An 18975-nucleotide genomic window follows, 5' to 3' on the forward strand; every position below is an offset into this window, starting at 1 on the left:
ATGTAGTTCAAAACGTGATAAAAAAGTCATAGGTTAGTATGTCGTTCAAAACGTGACAAAAAAGTCATAGGTTAGTATGTTGTCAAAAATGTGACAAAAAAGTCATAGGTTAGTATGTCGTCCAAAATGTGACAAAAAAGTCCTAGTTTAGTATGTCGTCCAAAATGTGACGAAAAAGTAATAGGTTAGTATGTCGTCAAAAATGTGACAAAAAAGTCATGGGTTAGTATGTCGTCAAAAATGTGACGAAAAAGTCATAGGTTAGTATGTCGTCCAAAATGTGACAAAAAAGTCATAGGTTAGTATGTCGTCCAAAATGTGACAAAAAAGTCATAGGTTAGTATGTCGTCAAAAATGTGACAAAAAAGTCATAGGTTAGTATGTCGTCAAAAATGTGACAAAAAAGTCATAGGTTAGTATGTCGTCAAAAATGTGACAAAAAAGTCATAGGTTAGTATGTCGTCAAAAACGTGACAAAAAAGTCATAGGTTAGTATGTCGTTCAAAACGTGACAAAAAAGTCATAGGTTAGTATGTCGTTTAAAATGTGACGAAAAAGTCATAGGTTAGTATGTTTTTCAAAACGTGACAAAAAAGTCATACTTTAGTACGTCGTTTAAAATGTGACAAAAAAGTCATAGTTTAGTATGTCGTCCAAAACGTGACAAAAAAGTCATACTTTAGTATGTCGTTTAAAATGTGACGAAAAAGTCATAGGTTAGTATGTCGTTCAAAACGTGACAAAAAAGTCATAGTTTAGTATGTCGTCAAAAATGTGACAAAAAAGTCATAGTTTAGTATGTCGTTCAAAACGTGACAAAAAAGTCATAGGTTAGTATGTCGTCAAAAATGTGACAAAAAAGTCATCGGTTAGTATGTCGTCAAAAATGTGACAAAAAAGTCATAGTTTAGTATGTCGTCAAAAATGTGACAAAAAAGTCATAGTTTAGTATGTCGTCCAAAATGTGACAAAAAAGTCATAGGTTAGTATGTCGTCAAAAATGTGACAAAAAAGTCATAGGTTAGTATGTCGTTCAAAACGTGACAAAAAAGTCATAGGTTAGTATGTCGTTCAAAACGTGACAAAAAAGTCATAGTTTAGTATGTCGTCCAAAATGTGACAAAAAAGTCATAGGTTAGTATGTCGTCCAAAATGTGACAAAAAAGTCATAGGTTAGTATGTCGTCAAAAATGTGACAAAAAAGTCATAGGTTAGTATGTCGTCAAAAATGTGACGAAAAAGTCATAGGTTAGTATGTCGTCAAAAATGTGACAAAAAAGTCATAGGTTAGTATGTCGTCAAAAATGTGACGAAAAAGTCACAGGTTAGTATGTCGTTCAAAACGTGACAAAAAAGTCATAGGTTAGTATGTCGTCAAAAATGTGACGAAAAAGTCATAGGTTATAGTATGTCGTCAAAAATGTGACAAAAAAGTCATAGGTTAGTATGTCGTCAAAAATGTGACAAAAAAGTCATAGTTTAGTATGTCGTCAAAAATGTGACAAAAAAGTCATAGGTTAGTATGTCGTCCAAAATGTGACAAAAAAGTCATAGGTTAGTATGTCGTTCAAAACGTGACAAAAAAGTCATAGTTTAGTATGTCGTCCAAAATGTGACAAAAAAGTCATAGGTTAGTATGTCGTCCAAAATGTGACAAAAAAGTCATAGGTTAGTATCTCGTCAAAAATGTGACAAAAAAGTCATAGGTTAGTATGTCGTCAAAAATGTGACGAAAAAGTCATAGGTTAGTATGTCGTCAAAAATGTGACAAAAAAGTCATAGGTTAGTATGTCGTCAAAAATGTGACGAAAAAGTCATAGGTTAGTATGTCATTCAAAACGTGACAAAAAAGTCATAGGTTAGTATGTCGTCAAAAATGTGACGAAAAAGTCATAGGTTAGTATGTCGTTCAAAACGTGACAAAAAAGTCATAGGTTAGTATGTCGTCAAAAATGTGACAAAAAAGTCATAGGTTAGTATGTCGTCAAAAATGTGACAAAAAAGTCATAGTTTAGTATGTCGTCAAAAATGTGACAAAAAAGTCATAGGTTAGTATGTCGTCCAAAATGTGACAAAAAAGTCATAGGTTAGTATGTAGTTCAAAACGTGATAAAAAAGTCATAGGTTAGTATGTCGTTCAAAACGTGACAAAAAAGTCATAGGTTAGTATGTTGTCAAAAATGTGACAAAAAAGTCATAGGTTAGTATGTCGTCCAAAATGTGACAAAAAAGTCCTAGTTTAGTATGTCGTCCAAAATGTGACGAAAAAGTAATAGGTTAGTATGTCGTCAAAAATGTGACAAAAAAGTCATGGGTTAGTATGTCGTCAAAAATGTGACGAAAAAGTCATAGGTTAGTATGTCGTCCAAAATGTGACAAAAAAGTCATAGGTTAGTATGTCGTCCAAAATGTGACAAAAAAGTCATAGGTTAGTATGTCGTCAAAAATGTGACAAAAAAGTCATAGGTTAGTATGTCGTCAAAAATGTGACAAAAAAGTCATAGGTTAGTATGTCGTCAAAAATGTGACAAAAAAGTCATAGGTTAGTATGTCGTCAAAAACGTGACAAAAAAGTCATAGGTTAGTATGTCGTTCAAAACGTGACAAAAAAGTCATAGGTTAGTATGTCGTTCAAAACGTGACAAAAAAGTCATAGGTTAGTATGTCGTCAAAAACGTGACAAAAAAGTCATAGGTTAGTATGTCGTCAAAAATGTGACAAAAAAGTCATAGGTTAGTATGTCGTCCAAAATGTGACAAAAAAGTCATAGTTTAGTATGTCGTCCAAAATGTGACAAAAAAGTCATAGTTTAGTATGTCGTCCAAAATGTGACGAAAAAGTAATAGGTTAGTATGTCGTCAAAAATGTGACAAAAAAGTCATAGGTTAGTATGTCGTCAAAAATGTGACAAAAAAGTCATAGGTTAGTATGTCGTCCAAAATGTGACAAAAAAGTCATAGTTTAGTATGTCGTCCAAAATGTGACAAAAAAGTCATACGTTAGACATTTTTGGATTCCTTTAGTTTTTTTTTTGTTTCTTCTAAAAATAGACAAAACAAATTTTGCTGTTCTTACGACTTGCTTTAAACGAGTTAAAAAGGGGAGGAGGTTGAAGAACACGGAGAAAAACACTTGACGTGATAATTAACACGTTTTATTCTGAGTTTGTTTGTTTTTCTCTCAGCAGGTCAAATGTTCAGGTCATGGTCATGAATGAAAAGAGATTAAATTAAAAAGATGAGCACGATGGATCGATTAGACGTGATGATATTCTGAAGCTTTAGCATCAGTGAGAATATTGATTACTTCACTTTGTGGGAAAAAAGATGCAGGTCAATCAATCAACTAGATTTCCGCAATTCCGTGCCGAAATTTCGAGTGTGCCTGCAGTTCTTGCGGTATGTGTCTTCGCGTGCAGGACTTGTGCTGGTAAAGGATTGAGTGGTACACCCTTTGAAAGAGAATAACTCATAAACCCCTCCCACTCCCTGATGCCCCCTCCCCCTTCCGAACACCTGCGTTATAAAATCTAAAAATGTGGATTGAACCTTTAAAAGCATTTAGACAGAGTGGTATTTTGGTGGACTCACCCTTTAAAAACACCAAGTTTTAGAGGAGATAACAAGACGGATCAGAGAGGACTCAGACGCAGAGGCCTTTTAATTGTCTTTATTGGCACTCGTAAACAATTCTCAAGGCAGGTCCTCTTTACTGAGGAAAAACAAAAGCGTGGCTATGAAAACCTATAACAAATTGCGAGCGCAACGCTCTACAAGAGAAACGTTGTGGAACTATAAACGCGGAACAAAAAAATCACTCCGAAGAGGAAAACATACTCGGACTAAGGTTATCATGTAAAACTTAAACAGAAAACTCTCCAAACGGAGGAAAACACGGCTCTAAACACTTCAAAACAAAAGCTAACTCAAAAGCACAATCCTAATGATTGGCGATCCTTAACCAACTAAGAATGAGATAAAAAACAAAACGCAATCTAAATGATTGGATCTAACTAATAAAAGGTAAGTCACAAGCCTAGTGATTGGAGTTCCTAAAAGGCTGTGAAAATTAACAAACAAAAAATCTCTCCCAAGGAGGAAAACAAAAGCTATATTCTTAACTAAGGTATCAGCTAACAGGCTATGATAAGAAAACTTACAAAATAAAGCATCGCTCACCAAGAGGATCAAAAACTTGAGGATTCTGGGGCTGTGACGAGGCGCTATGGTGATCAGGCATGGACGAAAACACACTGGCACTGAAACAGGGGAACAGGGAGTTTTTATAGTCCACATGGCTTAATTGTCAGCAGGTGTGTGTAATCAGGGCCGGCAGAGGAGGGGGCGGGGCAAACTGCTGGAGTGACAGGAGAGAGGGAGAGAGAGAGATTCACAATCCCCTCTGTTTCCCATTCTCACAGAGAAAACAGCATGTTTTAAAGTTGTCATATCTCAAGAACGGTTGATGATAGAGATAAAATTTTTGGTTTGTGAGCGCCAGGAGGCTTTCAGCAGCTCCCATCTCAAAATGTGTGACAAACGGGCGTGAATTGACAGAGAAATCACAGTTTTAAAATCACCCTCATCTTGATTTTCCACAACTCCAAAGCAGACATTTTAACATGGGAGTGAATTGAGACTGTGACCAGAGTTCTCTGTGCTTTGAGGTGATTTTAAGAAAAACTAAAAGTCATATGAACATGACAAACACACACAGGGTTAGACGACAACCATGGCAACATTTTGATGTAAAAATTGTCTCTGTAGGTTGGAAATTGTGGGCAGGAGAAGAGTTTGTTTAGAAGTTTTTCTGATTATTTTGCTGGATCTTGCTAGAGTGTGTCACTCTAGCTCACACCTAACGACCACACACACACCCATTATAAAATCAGAAAGCTTTGAAAAAAAGTACAAAACTTAAACTGCGATAGTTCAAAAACCGTAACATGTATCAAAATGTCGACTTAGGTCAGAAAAGTCCCAAGTCTTGTGACCCGTTTAAACTTCCAACCACGTTTCTACGTTAAAGTATGACGACACTGTGATGCTCCAAAGCGGGCTTGGTTTTTTTCGGTCTCCCATCCACTTCAATGTTAATTTTTGTTCAGTTTTTTGTAAATATTATCCCAATGGTTATATGAAAATCTTAGAAAAGTCATAGCACACCATTCCCGGTCAAGGCGCACATTTTGATATAACTTGTGTTGGGGGTTTCTCAAAGATGCAGGAGGAGTAGCGTGCCGAAATAACGGGAGGGCGCGAGAATAAAAAGCAGAACTAGATTTCCGCAATTCCGTGCCGAAATTTCGAGTGTGCCTGCAGTTCTTGCGGTATGTGTCTTCGCGTGCAGGACTTGTGCTGGTAAAGGATTGAGTGGTACACCCTTTGAAAGAGAATAACTCATAAACCCCTCCCACTCCCTGATGCCCCCTCCCCCTTCCGAACACCTGCGTTATAAAATCTAAAAATGTGGATTGAACCTTTAAAAGCATTTAGAGAGAGTGGTATTTTGGTGGACTCACCCTTTAAAAACACCAAGTTTTAGAGGAGATAACAAGACGGATCAGAGAGGACTCAGACGCAGAGGCCTTTTAATTGTCTTTATTGGCACTCGTAAACAATTCTCAAGGCAGGTCCTCTTTACTGAGGAAAAACAAAAGCGTGGCTATGAAAACCTATAACAAATTGCGAGCGCAACGCTCTACAAGAGAAACGTTGTGGAACTATAAACGCGGAACAAAAAAATCACTCCGAAGAGGAAACATACTCGGACTAAGGTTATCATGTAAAACTTAAACAGAAAACTCTCCAAACGGAGGAAAACACGGCTCTAAAAACTTCAAAACAAAAGCTAACTCAAAAGCACAATCCTAATGATTGGCGATCCTTAACCAACTAAGAATGAGATAAAAAACAAAACGCAATCTAAATGATTGGATCTAACTAATAAAAGGTAAGTCACAAGCCTAGTGATTGGAGTTCCTAAAAGGCTGTGAAAATTAACAAACAAAAAATCTCTCCCAAGGAGGAAAACAAAAGCTATAAATCTTAACTAAGGTATCAGCTAAGAGGCTATGATAAGAAAACTTACAAAATAAAGCATCGCTCACCAAGAGGATCAAAAACTTGAGGATTCTGGGGCTGTGACGAGGCGCTATGGTGATCAGGCATGGACGAAAACACACTGGCACTGAAACAGGGGAACAGGGAGTTTTTATAGTCCACATGGCTTAATTGTCAGCAGGTGTGTGTAATCAGGGCTGGCAGAGGAGGGGGCGGGGCAAACTGCTGGAGTGACAGGAGAGAGGGAGAGAGAGAGATTCACAATCCCCTCTGTTTCCCATTCTCACAGAGAAAACAGCATGTTTTAAAGTTGTCATATCTCAAGAACGGTTGATGATAGAGATAACATTTTTGGTTTGTGAGCGCCAGGAGGCTTTCAGCAGCTCCCATCTCAAAATTTGTGACAAACGGGCGTGAATTGACAGAGAAATCACAGTTTTAAAATCACCCTCATCTTGATTTTCCACAACTCCAAAGCAGACATTTTAACATGGGAGTGAATTGAGACTGTGACCAGAGTTCTCTGTGCTTTGAGGTGATTTTAAGAAAAACTACAAGACATATGAACATGACAAACACACACAGGGTTAGACGACAACCATGGCAACATTTTGATGTAAAAATTGTCTCTGTAGGTTGGAAATTGTGGGCAGGAGAAGAGTTTGTTTAGAAGTTTTTCTGATTATTTTGCTGGATCTTGCTAGAGTGTGTCACTCTAGCTCACACCTAACGACCACACACACACCCATTATAAAATCAGAAAGCTTTGAAAAAAAGTACAAAACTTAAACTGCGATAGTTCAAAAACCGTAACATGTATCAAAATGTCGACTTAGGTCAGAAAAGTCCCAAGTCTTGTGACCCGTTTAAACTTCCAACCACGTTTCTACGTTAAAGTATGACGACACTGTGATGCTCCAAAGCGGGCTTGGTTTTTTTCGGTCTCCCATCCACTTCAATGTTAATTTTTGTTCAGTTTTTTGTAAATATTATCCCAATGGTTATATGAAAATCTTAGAAAAGTCATAGCACACCATTCCCGGTCAAGGCGCACGTTTTGATGTAACTTGTGTTGGGGGTTTCTCAAAGCTGCGGGAGGAGAAGCGCGGCAAACTTTTGGGAGGGCGTGGGAAAAATAAGAAGAATAAACGCGCAGGATAACAAGAGATGCTTGCAGCGCAAGGCATTCTAGTGAGAACCCTAGGGTTCTCACTAGAATGCCTTGCAGCTGCAGGCACTAATAAACGCGCACGATTACAAGAGATGCCTTGCAGCGCAAGGCATTCTAGTGAGAACCCTAGGGTTCTCACTAGAATGCCTTGCAGCTGCAGGCACTAATAAAGACGAGTGTCAGGGTTCACATGGACACAAACATTCATCTGAAAACTTCAAAACTCATTATTTAACACACACAGAAGTCTGAGGTGTCTTAATTTGTGATTATTTAAAGGTGACATCGAATGCTTGTATCACACATATATGTTAGTTATGGAGGTCTACTTACATATATTAACATGTTTTCATGATTAAAAACCTCCTAATCGCTGCAAACGAGCCGATCAAAATATCTCCTCACTGACGCTCTCGTCAGCCGCGCTGTTTCAGACCAAACAGTTGCTGTGATTGGCCAGCCAACGAGAGCTTTAAAACTGTCCTGTGATTGGCCAGGTACCTGGAAGTGACGTAATAGATAGGCCAGCTCTCAGATACACAGCTCCCCCTCTGGCACGGTGGATGCTCTGCATCTCAGCAGCTACAACGAGACTAGTTCTTCTTCTTCTTCTGCGGTTGAATGTACGCAACCGGATGTGCCCGGACTAGTGCCCGCACCGGGAGGCGCTACGGTGGTGAGGATTTCTGATGACGACATCAAATTAAGGAAGTGTCGATCCGCTTCGCAGAGCCCAGGAAAACAATACAACACTATTTTCTCAGCAGTGGCTGAACTGTTTGTTCTGAAACTTTAGGGTTTCATAAACGAGGTAATGACGCAGATACACACACAAACGCAGCGTTAATTGGAGCTTCCGGTCTATGTCACCTTTAATTAAATGCATGAAAATCAATCAATATCATATTATCTGTAACAAAGTAACAGGTTTTAGGTATTTTGAAGGATATTTTCCCCTTATATTTAAGGCCATATGTGTATATATATTAAAATAACCCTCTTGTTATGTGTGAAGGTACATGCTATATTAAATTTACTGCTGTTACCTATGCTTTATATCATGTTAGAGGTATTTTTCAGTTCCGTGAAGCCATTGGTTTCTTAAAAACAAGGCTTTTATTGTGAAATATTTGCTGTGTGGACAGATGTGCAGAGTTGATTAAAGAGCAGTATTTAAACGGGAGTTATGGAGTATTATAAAAAGATAAAATCTGTCGTTTACACAACAGTGAGAGAGAGAAACACTGCAGTAAATTTAGATTTAGAGTTTTTTTAGTGATAAATATGTGAATCTAAACTTTACTTTTATTTTTCTTGTTAGAAGAAAACATTTCTTTTCAGAAAAATCCACTTCAGATTGAGAAAAATACTATTTCATTAAATACACTTAATTTGATTTGAATATGATTTGTTGATAGTTTTAACCCTCACATTCATGTTTAGCATCTTAGTGGGGAAACTCACTGACATAATGCATTGGTTAGCCCCTTTCATTTACCTTAACCTTTACCTTAACCTTAACCAACACATCTAAATCCGTAAACCCAAAAACCCGGTCTTAAGTCACCTCAAAAAATACTGTAGAATTGTGAGGGCCAGACAAAATGTCCCCACAAAAATAGTTTTCAAGTTTTACCTTAACCTTAAACAGAACCACTTAATGCCTTATCCTAAAACCCAGTCTTGACGTCCCAAAAAACTCTTAAAGATTGCGAGGACCTGACAAAATGTTCTCACAGTGACAAGCACATAAACACACACACTCACATTCTAGTGTACTATTCTTAGTGAGGACACTCATAGACATAATGCTTCCTTAGCCTCTTACCTCAACCTTAACCATTAAAAATAAATGCCCAACCCTAAAACCATGTCTTAAGTCCTGAAAAACCCTTAAAGTTTGTGAGGACCAGATAAAATGATGTTTTTTTTTTATACAATACAAGCACAAACTCACATTTTTTCATATTATTCTTGGTGAGGACACTCATTGACATAATGCTTCCTTAGCCTCTTACCTTAACCTTAACCTTAACCATTATAAATACATGCCTAAAACAAAGACCTGGTCTTAAGTCCCCAAAAAACCTTTTAGAATTGTGCGGACCAGACAAAAATGTCCTCACTCCCTATGGTTTATACGTTTAGTTGGTCCTCACACACACACACACACACACACACACACACAGAGTACGGAAGCCCGCAGGGCAGCGTCTCTGTTAGAATGTCACTGATGAAGTCTTTCTGCCATTTGTTCAGTCAGGAAGTTCCTGAAGACGCAGCAGCATCAGTTCACAGAGACGAGGGTCAAAGGTCAACGCCTACAGGTGGAGCTTCTCATCATCCCTTCATCATTTAATCCACTGTCCATTCACCCCCCCCACACACCTCCGCTCCGTCCCTCCCTCCACCTGCATGTCAACTATATGTCATCCCACTGTGTCTCTCTCTCTCTCTCTCTCACGCCCGTCCCATAATGCACTCTGTGTCGGCTGCGGCGGCTCGGGTGCGTCGCTGACATGGATGGGAAGTGACACGCACCAAACTCGCTCTGTGTCCCGCAGCCGAGCTCCGGTGGCGGCGGCGCGGTGGCTGCGGCGGCGGTGGCTCCGGTGGCTCAGGGCCTGTCAATCCCCGGCTCCGTCAGCGGCTGCGGCTCAATGGCAGCGCCCGTGACACATGTCACAAAGTTTTAAATGTCTGCTCTTTTCAGCAGGATGGCTGGGCGCGCGCCGCAGCCAGGGGAAGGATGACATTTTGTGTCGTAGAGGAGGGGGAGAGGAAGGGGAGGGGAGGGGAGAGGAGAGGAGAGGGAAGGGTGAGTAGTTGTTTTGGTTCCTCTCTTCCTGCCTCCTCCGGCTGTCAGCTCCAGTTTCCTCTGAGCATATCAAAACACAGACAAATAAACCTTGTCATTTTGAAACGCCGGAGCCAGTGACCGGGCTCCTGAACAGGCATGTCAGCCCAAATATGGTCGGTCACACAGTCACTGTAGGAAACAGTGTCACACACACACGCACTCACACACACACACACACACACACCATTACCACGGCTGTAAAAACCAGTTTAATCCCAGGTTTAAACTGGGATTTTAAACCAGTGTGAATGTGTTTATTCTGGGTCAAAAATTACTCAGCACAATTTAACTCAATTTTATTACATTTTATCATTAATTTTACTTTGAGTTTGAATGAAGGACAAAAACAAAAAGTTTGACTCTGGCTTCTTCTGGATTAAAACCAAACCTTTCTGGAGCTCCAGACGTCACATGACTCCGTTTGTTTACACCTCCATGTCGGCAGAATAATATGTTTAGCACTTTATCTCATCATTAGACAAAGACATTTGAATGTTGTGCTACTTTGTGAACCGCTCAATCTCCCACACCAAACTCCATAGAGAAAATCAATGATTTTACATCACAGTGCACAGGAGTGTTTGATCCACTGCTGCCTCCACCGATCAATTTAAATGTGTTATTTTGTGACTTCTGCAATAACATTTTTTTGATCTGATATAAATAAGTGGCAGAAATTTACCAAGCAAGGCAGCACAAGAGCAGCAGCTCCTGTGTTACTGTGAGCTTAAAACAATGATTTTCTCAATGGGGTTTGGTGTAGAAGTTAAATCAGCAAACACTTGGTATAATTTGTTAAAAACAAACAATTATACATAACATTATTATTTATAATACAGTAAATGTATGTGTCATTACCTCATACAACCACAAATAAATACAAAATATCCCTTAATAGTGATAAAAAAAAAAAATTAAATGTGTAAATACAAAGGGACTGGACAGGGAACTATTTGAATTTATTTAATGCTAAAATTGAAATGGACATTTCAGTTGCAGTGGCACAAGTAACAAGAAATGATGCAATACTCTGTTCTTCATTAAAGCTGGACAATTTGGAATGTTTATGACATTAAAAGACAATGAAAACACATCCTGCAGACATGAAGAACCAACTGACCAAACACAGACACCTTCAATCACAGCTGAGATTAAAACACAACAATCAAATCCACTATTTCCTGACATGTCACTCACTTCTTGTGCTTATTGTGGTGATTAAATTCAAAGACGTACAGTTTTTGACAGAGCAATCTGATTTTTTTGTGAAGGCTAGGTGATCACCCAAGAATGTTCCCACTAAATTTTGGTAAGAATGTACTCACTGATGACGTTACAAAATACTATCAAACTTTCAAGAAACCCCATTCTTTTATAATGGGCAAAACTGTAAAAAACAACGACGTATCTCTGTCAAAACATATCGGATTCGAACAAAATCTGGTGTGTGTATGCAGGATAAGTGACTCTACTATGACTACTAAATTTCTGATGACGTCACAAAATAGTTGTTGTTAACAACACCGATCGCTAACAACAACAACGATAACTACACGGTATTTCGTACACACAAACATCGTAGCAACATTTTTAGTGTTAAAATGAAACACTATGATGTGCACGACTGATTTACTGTGGAACAAATACTGGTGGAAATTCTGAGTTCTGAACAAATTGTGTGTCACGGATTTGGTTTAACGTCTATATTGGCCTGAAAATGTCGGGCGTCTGCGTCTGCAGCAGGATTTTTGCGTTGTATTTAAATGAAAACAAAGTATAATGCACGCAGCCTGGCGCTAAGGTCGAAGCAGAAGCTTTGCTAACTTTACGATCTTTGGAAAAAAACAAAACAAAACACATTCATCGTACATAACATTCATAACATTCTGCCAAAGTTTCCGTTGTTATTTTCCAGTGCATTTAGACTTGTGATTTAAAAAAAGTGTGTGATTTAAAAACAACTGCCCTGTAATAAATACGCATGATTGCTTAGATCGTCTTCCTTTGGTTTTTTCCCTCTTTAGCTTCGAGCGGCGTCACGTCACAGTTGGTCGTTTCGGATGAACCTGTTTCCCTCTGAGTGTTTGCCGTAGTAAACGTAACAACACTTGGAGAAAGCTCCTGAAAAACATTTAGAGAAAAAGAAAGAGAAGAGAGAAAGTCACGTGACATGAAGGTCAAAGGTGACGATTGACTTATGCTAACTATAGATAGTGCGTCATTAGCCGTATTGAAGACACGACGACAAACAGACAAGATGCTTTTTTAGTGAGAACATAAACACTTTGTTTGTTTTTTATTGAAATGACAGGAGTCATGAGGTGTGTGTGTGTGTGTGTGTGTGTGTGTATGTGTGTGTGTGTGTGTGTGTGTGTGTGTTCGTGGAGTAGAGGTTAATGATTCTGGGGAACGAGGTGAAGAAGAACATCTTGTTCCACAGAAAGACCAAAGAGGTCTCAGGGCAAAAAGTCCTGACTGTAACAAGCTCAGACACACACACACACACACACACACACATACAGTACATACACACGCACATACACACACACACACACACACACATACAGTACATACACACACACACACACACACACACACACACTCATATAACGTGAGTGTTAAAGAGTGTCCTCAGTGAGTCACATGACAGGTTTGAATGCTGTCACATGACCTGTTGACTGTGGATGTTATTTATAAACTGGGCTGATTTGTTGACGAACGTATGAATAATAGTCTCAATCTAAGATGGCCGACTGTAATGAAAGGTGCTTCAGTTGTATGTCTGTCCACAGGTCTGTCCACAGCTCTGTCCACAGGTCTGTCCACAGGTCTGTCCACAGCTCTGTCCACAGCTCTGTCCACAGGTCTGTCCACCCTCGTGTCTCTGATGATGTCACAGCAGTGCTCCCTGCTGCCACCTGACGAGTGTGTCGCGGGCCGCGGTGGCGAGGAGGTGTTGTCACCTCTCGCCAAATGAGGCAAGGCCAAGTGGCATCAGTGCTGTCAGTGATCCCGTGACGACAGGAACAGACACAGCTTTTCACCAGGGCTTTTTAAAATAGGCATCAAGTGCATTATGTGAGAAGGAGAGGGGAGAGAAGGAGAAGGAGAAGGAGAAGGAGGGGAGAGACTTATGGGAGAGGCGGGTGTCAGCGAGGGGATGAGGGATGCTCCCGGGCGCTAAGTCCAATCTCATAATCCAAAGAGACATTGTCAAGGGCGGAGAGCGAGTGGCAACTAAGTGACAGAAAGCAGAGACGGGGACAGAGATACTGGTGCCATATTAGTGCCAAGCATATTCTGATGCCAGCCTCAATTCTAACCAAACCTGACACATCGCTCTCTTTACCCCACTCTCTCTGACTCTTCAAAGAAGTCACACGCACACACACACACACACACACAAGCCAGTCCCTCGCAGCAGTAGTGGGTGTTCTGTCAGGCGGAGCAGCATCAGCAGCATCAGCATCATCAGCAGCAGCAGCAGCAGCAGCAGCAGCAGCAGCAGCAGCCACAGGCCCGAGGACAAGCTCAGTCAATCTAAATCTGGACTTTGTAGTGGAGCAGTGCTCATTTCCCCCCCTCACAGCCCAGCTACTTGAGGTGATCCAAACACTGAAGTGTGAGGAGCTGTCATCTCCGATAAAATCCGTGGGGACCAGCAGCTCCGTGCCTGCCTGTTCCTCCGGTGTGTGTGTGCAGGGGGTAACATACATAACAGTACGTACAAGTGTGTGTGTGTGTGTGTGTGTCGCTGACAGCGAGGGGAGGGATGAATTCCAGCTGCCGTGATTTGCCCGAGGACATAGGTGCCACGGCTGGAGACTGGGCTCGACACCACAGGACTCAAGAGTGGCTCTGATCACATGGGTGCCACAGCCGCGGCCTCTCACATATTCACAGCTCACCCGGGGAGAAACTCTCTCTCCCTCTCTGTCTCTCTCTCTCTCTCTCTAGGAGCATTGAGACACCACCAGGACCAAGGTTCCTGTGAGACATTACCTGGAGGGGATATATTTGTCGGTGGCAACCAAAGCCTTTCAGAGATCACCTTCACAGATGAAGGAACTTCACCTTTAAAAAAAAAAAAAGAAACCTTCACACTCCGCTGAGCTCGTCGCTCGCCTGTGGGGACGGAGGAGACGGATCGAGATCTGTGACTCGACCAACACCAATCAGGATGCTGTGGACAATGTGAGACCGTGACTGCGCTGCACAAACTGAACCACAAACACCGGCACCTCATTAATGAAATGAAAATTGAACGTACGGTCATGGTGAATAGACGGTAAACTGTTATTCCACAGCAAGTTTAAGTGGTGTGATGAGGGACAAATCTGCATGTGGACAAGAAATGACGACACAGTTTTCTAGTAGAGAAATCGGCTCTAGTTCTGGACGTTCACAGACGTCACCTCCAACATGGACGATACCAAGTGTCATCTACACTTTATTAGCTCTTTTCCTCTAAATGAACAAAAAGTACATCAGGCTGTACTGAAGGAAACCTGACATTGGCCAATGAGACCATAAACTTCTTAGGGAAGATGTTCTACTGTGTAAATTCAAGGGAAAAGCACATTTTTTCATTGACTTCCATTGAAACTGAGTTATTTTTGCAACCAGTGGAGTCGCCCCCTGGAGGCCAACTGTTTCTCTCTTCCTTAATCTTTAATTTGGCCGGTAGAAAAATCCACCCAGGTTCTAAAACCTCTAAGATTGGACTGGCACCAAGTCAGTTTTTGGAGGTTCTGGAGGTCACCAGACGTCACCTTCAACCAGGCCCCAATTGGACAATACCACCTGTCAGTTACACACAAATGTAAAAGTTCAAGTGAGAAGCGAATTTTTCCATAGACTTCTAATCAAATTGAGTTATTTTTGCGCCCTCTGGAGGCCAAGTGTGACCAGAATTAATGGTCCTACTCCTAGATTTACTGCTGCATCTCAACTCGGCACCAACATTCATACATAAATTAACGGGTTTAAGTTGATGTACAGTAAATATCAGCAGTACTACAACTTAAAGTTATTGCAATGAGTAGATTACAGTTTCTATCTTGCAACCATGGGTTTAATGAAGTGATGGCAGACAGTGTAGAGTCGACACTCTGGCAAATCCCCAGAGAAAGTCTGCACAACTCTACATGTCTGAAAGCAACTGTTAGGAAAATAAAAGGAAACAGGAACAGAGGAGGAGTAAATGAAGAGATATCGTAAAACACAGAGCAGGAACGAGGCCTGTTTCCCTGGGGCAGAAGGAGTGCATGAATGTGTCTCTTAATTTTACGCGTAAACCCTCGCCCGGGCTCCGTGGCCACATTTCACAATCACATTAAGCAGTGTGTTTTATGCATAAACACACTCCAGTCCGCCGCCTTCCCCCTCACAGTGAGAGCCCGACATTATTACGAGAGGAACCGGGAGAACGATGGGGCGGCTGCCGCAGCCGGAGCAAGGAATAGCGAAGCCAGACTCCGTCTTACATAACTCGCTCCGAGGGCGACGCTCACACCTGTGGGGTTTCCGCCTGATGAACTGATACTTAATAACAAGTGGTACAGTGCCAACAAAAAACCCCCCAGTATCCTCAGTGTATCCTGAGCCACGGATGTAAAACACCACACTCTCACAAACCTGTGCATACTCTGATCTCAAGCCCACAAACACAGCACAGCGAGAACAGTGGGAGCAGCCATTAAAGTGACAGATGAATGAAGTGAAGTGGAGGCTAATGCTTCCATCATGTCCTGGTGGAGGAACAATCAGGCCTTTGTTCTGCACATGTCACCCACAAACCTTGTTTGTATTTTAAGCCGAGAAGCTAAACCCCTTTGTCTAAATTAAAGGGCTGGAGTCTGTACCTTCCTCTCGGAGTCTGACTGACTCGTAGATTCAGAGCTTATTACCCGGAGAATGTGTCCTCGCTACGGGAGCTCGATGGGCCAATTCTGCCACTGTACTTAAAGTCAGTAAAGCAGCTGGAGAAAGCCTCGCAGAGGTGGGGAGAAGTTCTGCAGTGGGGGACACACGGACAAGACCAAGGTCAGACTGTAACTAAGAACATGTACAGGACTTTTAGAGGCTGAGACCAAGTCAAAACCAAGACAAGAGTCTACTTGAAAACAAGACTTTTGGAAGATTAAGACCGACTGTGCCTGGAAACAAGACTTTTAGAGACTGAAAACAAGTCCAGACCAGGACCAAAGTGTGGCCCAGAACAAGCCTTTTATAAATTGAGACCGAGTTAAAACAAAGACCAGAGTGTACCCAACAAGAAGACTTTTACGGACTAAGACCAAGTCAAGCGCAAGATCAGATTGTACCCTTGAACAAGGCTTTTAGAGATTGAGACCAAGTCACAACTAAGACCAGAGTGTACCTGAGAAGAAGACTTTTGGAGAATAAGACAAGGTACAAGGTCAAGACCAAGATCAGACTGTGCCTGAAAACAAGACTTTTAGATCGTAAAACCAGGTCAAGCCCAAGACCAGAGTTACCCAGGAGACTTTTAGTAATAAGACCCAGTCAAGACCAAAGATCAGATTGTACCGAAGAACTAGACTTTTAGAGACTGAGACCAAGTCAGAACCAAGACAGACCAAGACAACTTAGAGAGACGAGGCCAAGGCAAGACCAAGATCTGATGGTGCCCGGAAACAAGACTTTTAGAGACTGAAACATCCCAAACCAAGACCAGAGTTACCCAAGAAGGAGACTTTTCAGGACCAAAGTCAAGACCAAGATGACATTGTACCTAGACCTTTAGATACTCAGACCAAGTCAAACCCAAGACCAGCATGGACCCAAGAACAAGACTACAAGTACAAACCACGTCCAGAGTACCTGAGAACAAGACATGTAGAGACTATGACCAAGTCAAAACCAAGACCAGAGTTACCCGAGAAGAAGGACTTTTTGAGACCCAAGTCAAGACTAAGATCACATTGTACTTGATACATAGACTTTTAGAGACTGAGACAAAACCAAGACCAGAGACATTTAAGCACTAAGACCAAGATCAGATTGTACCTAAAAACACGACTTTTAGAGACTGAGAATATTTAAGATGAATTTTTATATGCTACCATCAAAGTAATACCATCACATACATTTTTCCAGTGATATTACTGTAATATTACCCTGTTGCAAAATCATAACCCTACTTTTTACAATACTGTTACCGTGATGTTACTGTAACCAAAATATACTCACATGAAGTACTTTAGTTTAACAGCAAACTTCCAAGAACTCACTGATGTTAAGTGACAAATCTGAGTTGTTTGAAACTAAACACTAAACTCTTCACGCTATAGTTCTGAACTTTGAATAAAACATTTTTGCATATGAACTTTATGTGTGCGGAGCTTCTGTCAGAGTGTACAGATTGTTTACCATATGAACTCTACCATATGAACTCACACAGCGCAAATCTCATTTAATCAGACACACACACGCACACACACACACACACACAGGGTTTAATGATTGCTCCCTGCATACAATCAGCTTGACTCTTTTCAAGGGCCATCAATATGTCACAGAGAGACACATCCGACGGATGTAGCTTTTAACATCAAGGTTATCTATTCTCGGCAAGAATCCTCCACTCCCACTTTCTCTTCTTGTCTCCTCCTCACATCTCTCCTCCCCTCTCGTTGTCCTCTACACTCTTTATGTACTCAAATTGGTAAATTTATACATATATGTATATATAGATGTATATATATATATATATATATATATATAATATACACTCTACTTTGGAACATTTAACCAACGTTTCCATCACTGATCCGATCCACGTAGAGGAAAAAAAGTGAAATGAGAAAAAGCCAATTAACAAGACAATTACACTTTCTGTATTATCGTATCTCTGAGGCCTGATATCACACTGTGTGTGTGTGTGTGTGTGTGTGTGAGTGAGACAGGGCAGGCGTCCATAAGAGTCACTTTGAGAGAGACTTATGAGCTTGGGGCTCAGGCTGCTGTAAGCCGGGCCTATTATTGTGGACACGATCCATCTCCTTGTGTCCTTTTATCAGTTCAACCCAACGTCATGAAGTGGAGCTACCAACTCCACCACCTCCATGTCCCCAAACCATGTCCCATAAACTAAGAGTGGACTGTGAATAAGTCCACAGAGAGGAGGTGAGCAGGTTGACACTCAGTGGCATGAAAAAGAGAAATGGAGCTGCTTAGTTTAACACTTCTTCAAACGTAACTAAAAACTTTCTAAAGGGGCACCAACTTTTTAAAGATGGAAAACTATCGTGACCCAAATCACAAATTTAACACATCTTTTCCAAGACAGTGTGAATGTTTGCTCAGTCTTCATTTTACGTGTGTTGTTTAAAAACATATTATATGGTGGATCAGTGGTGGAGCGGGTCGTCTTTCAAGCCATAGGTTGTGAATTAGATTCCTGGCCCCCACATACAGTACTGCATATGCGCTTTATGAATGGATGAGTGAATGAGTGCATGGCAAAAGTATCGTGCAAAGCAGCTTGAGTGGTCATCAATGTGGTTTGGTAATGTTTGGATTTATCTGGTTTCTTTTTTTTTTTTTACTATGAAAAACTTATTCATACTTAAATAAATAAATAAAACTTAGATAATAATAATTATAAAATTCTATTGTAAATTTGTCCATATCAGACTTCTTACAGGGGAAATTGGAGCTGCATTTTACAATGAACAGCAGCAATGAACAATGGACATTAGTGCTGAAACAATTACTCAATTAATCGATGATTAAATGATCACTAAATGAGTCGTCAACTATTTCAATACTCAATTAATAAGTTGGAGCATTTTTTTAAAGACTTAAAACCAGTTTCTGTGATGTTTCCACTTCTTAAATGTGAATATTTTCTGGTT

The 18975-nt window shown here is 40.7% G+C and overlaps 1 protein-coding gene across 1 annotated transcript in view; it reads right to left on the reverse strand.

Moving 5' to 3' along the window:
- Positions 1 to 11035: 11035 nt before the first annotated feature.
- Positions 11036 to 18975, reverse strand: part of lrmda (leucine rich melanocyte differentiation associated) — a 269062-nt gene continuing 261122 nt past the window's right edge. The window contains exon 7 of the mRNA XM_058651825.1: positions 11036 to 12214. Within this exon, the coding sequence (XP_058507808.1) occupies positions 12135 to 12214 (80 nt within the window). The 3' untranslated portion in view covers positions 11036 to 12134. The remainder of the gene's footprint in view (positions 12215 to 18975) is intronic.

Source organism: Solea solea, chromosome 15 (assembly GCF_958295425.1).
Source record: "Solea solea chromosome 15, fSolSol10.1, whole genome shotgun sequence".
Taxonomy (NCBI): domain Eukaryota; kingdom Metazoa; phylum Chordata; class Actinopteri; order Pleuronectiformes; family Soleidae; genus Solea; species Solea solea.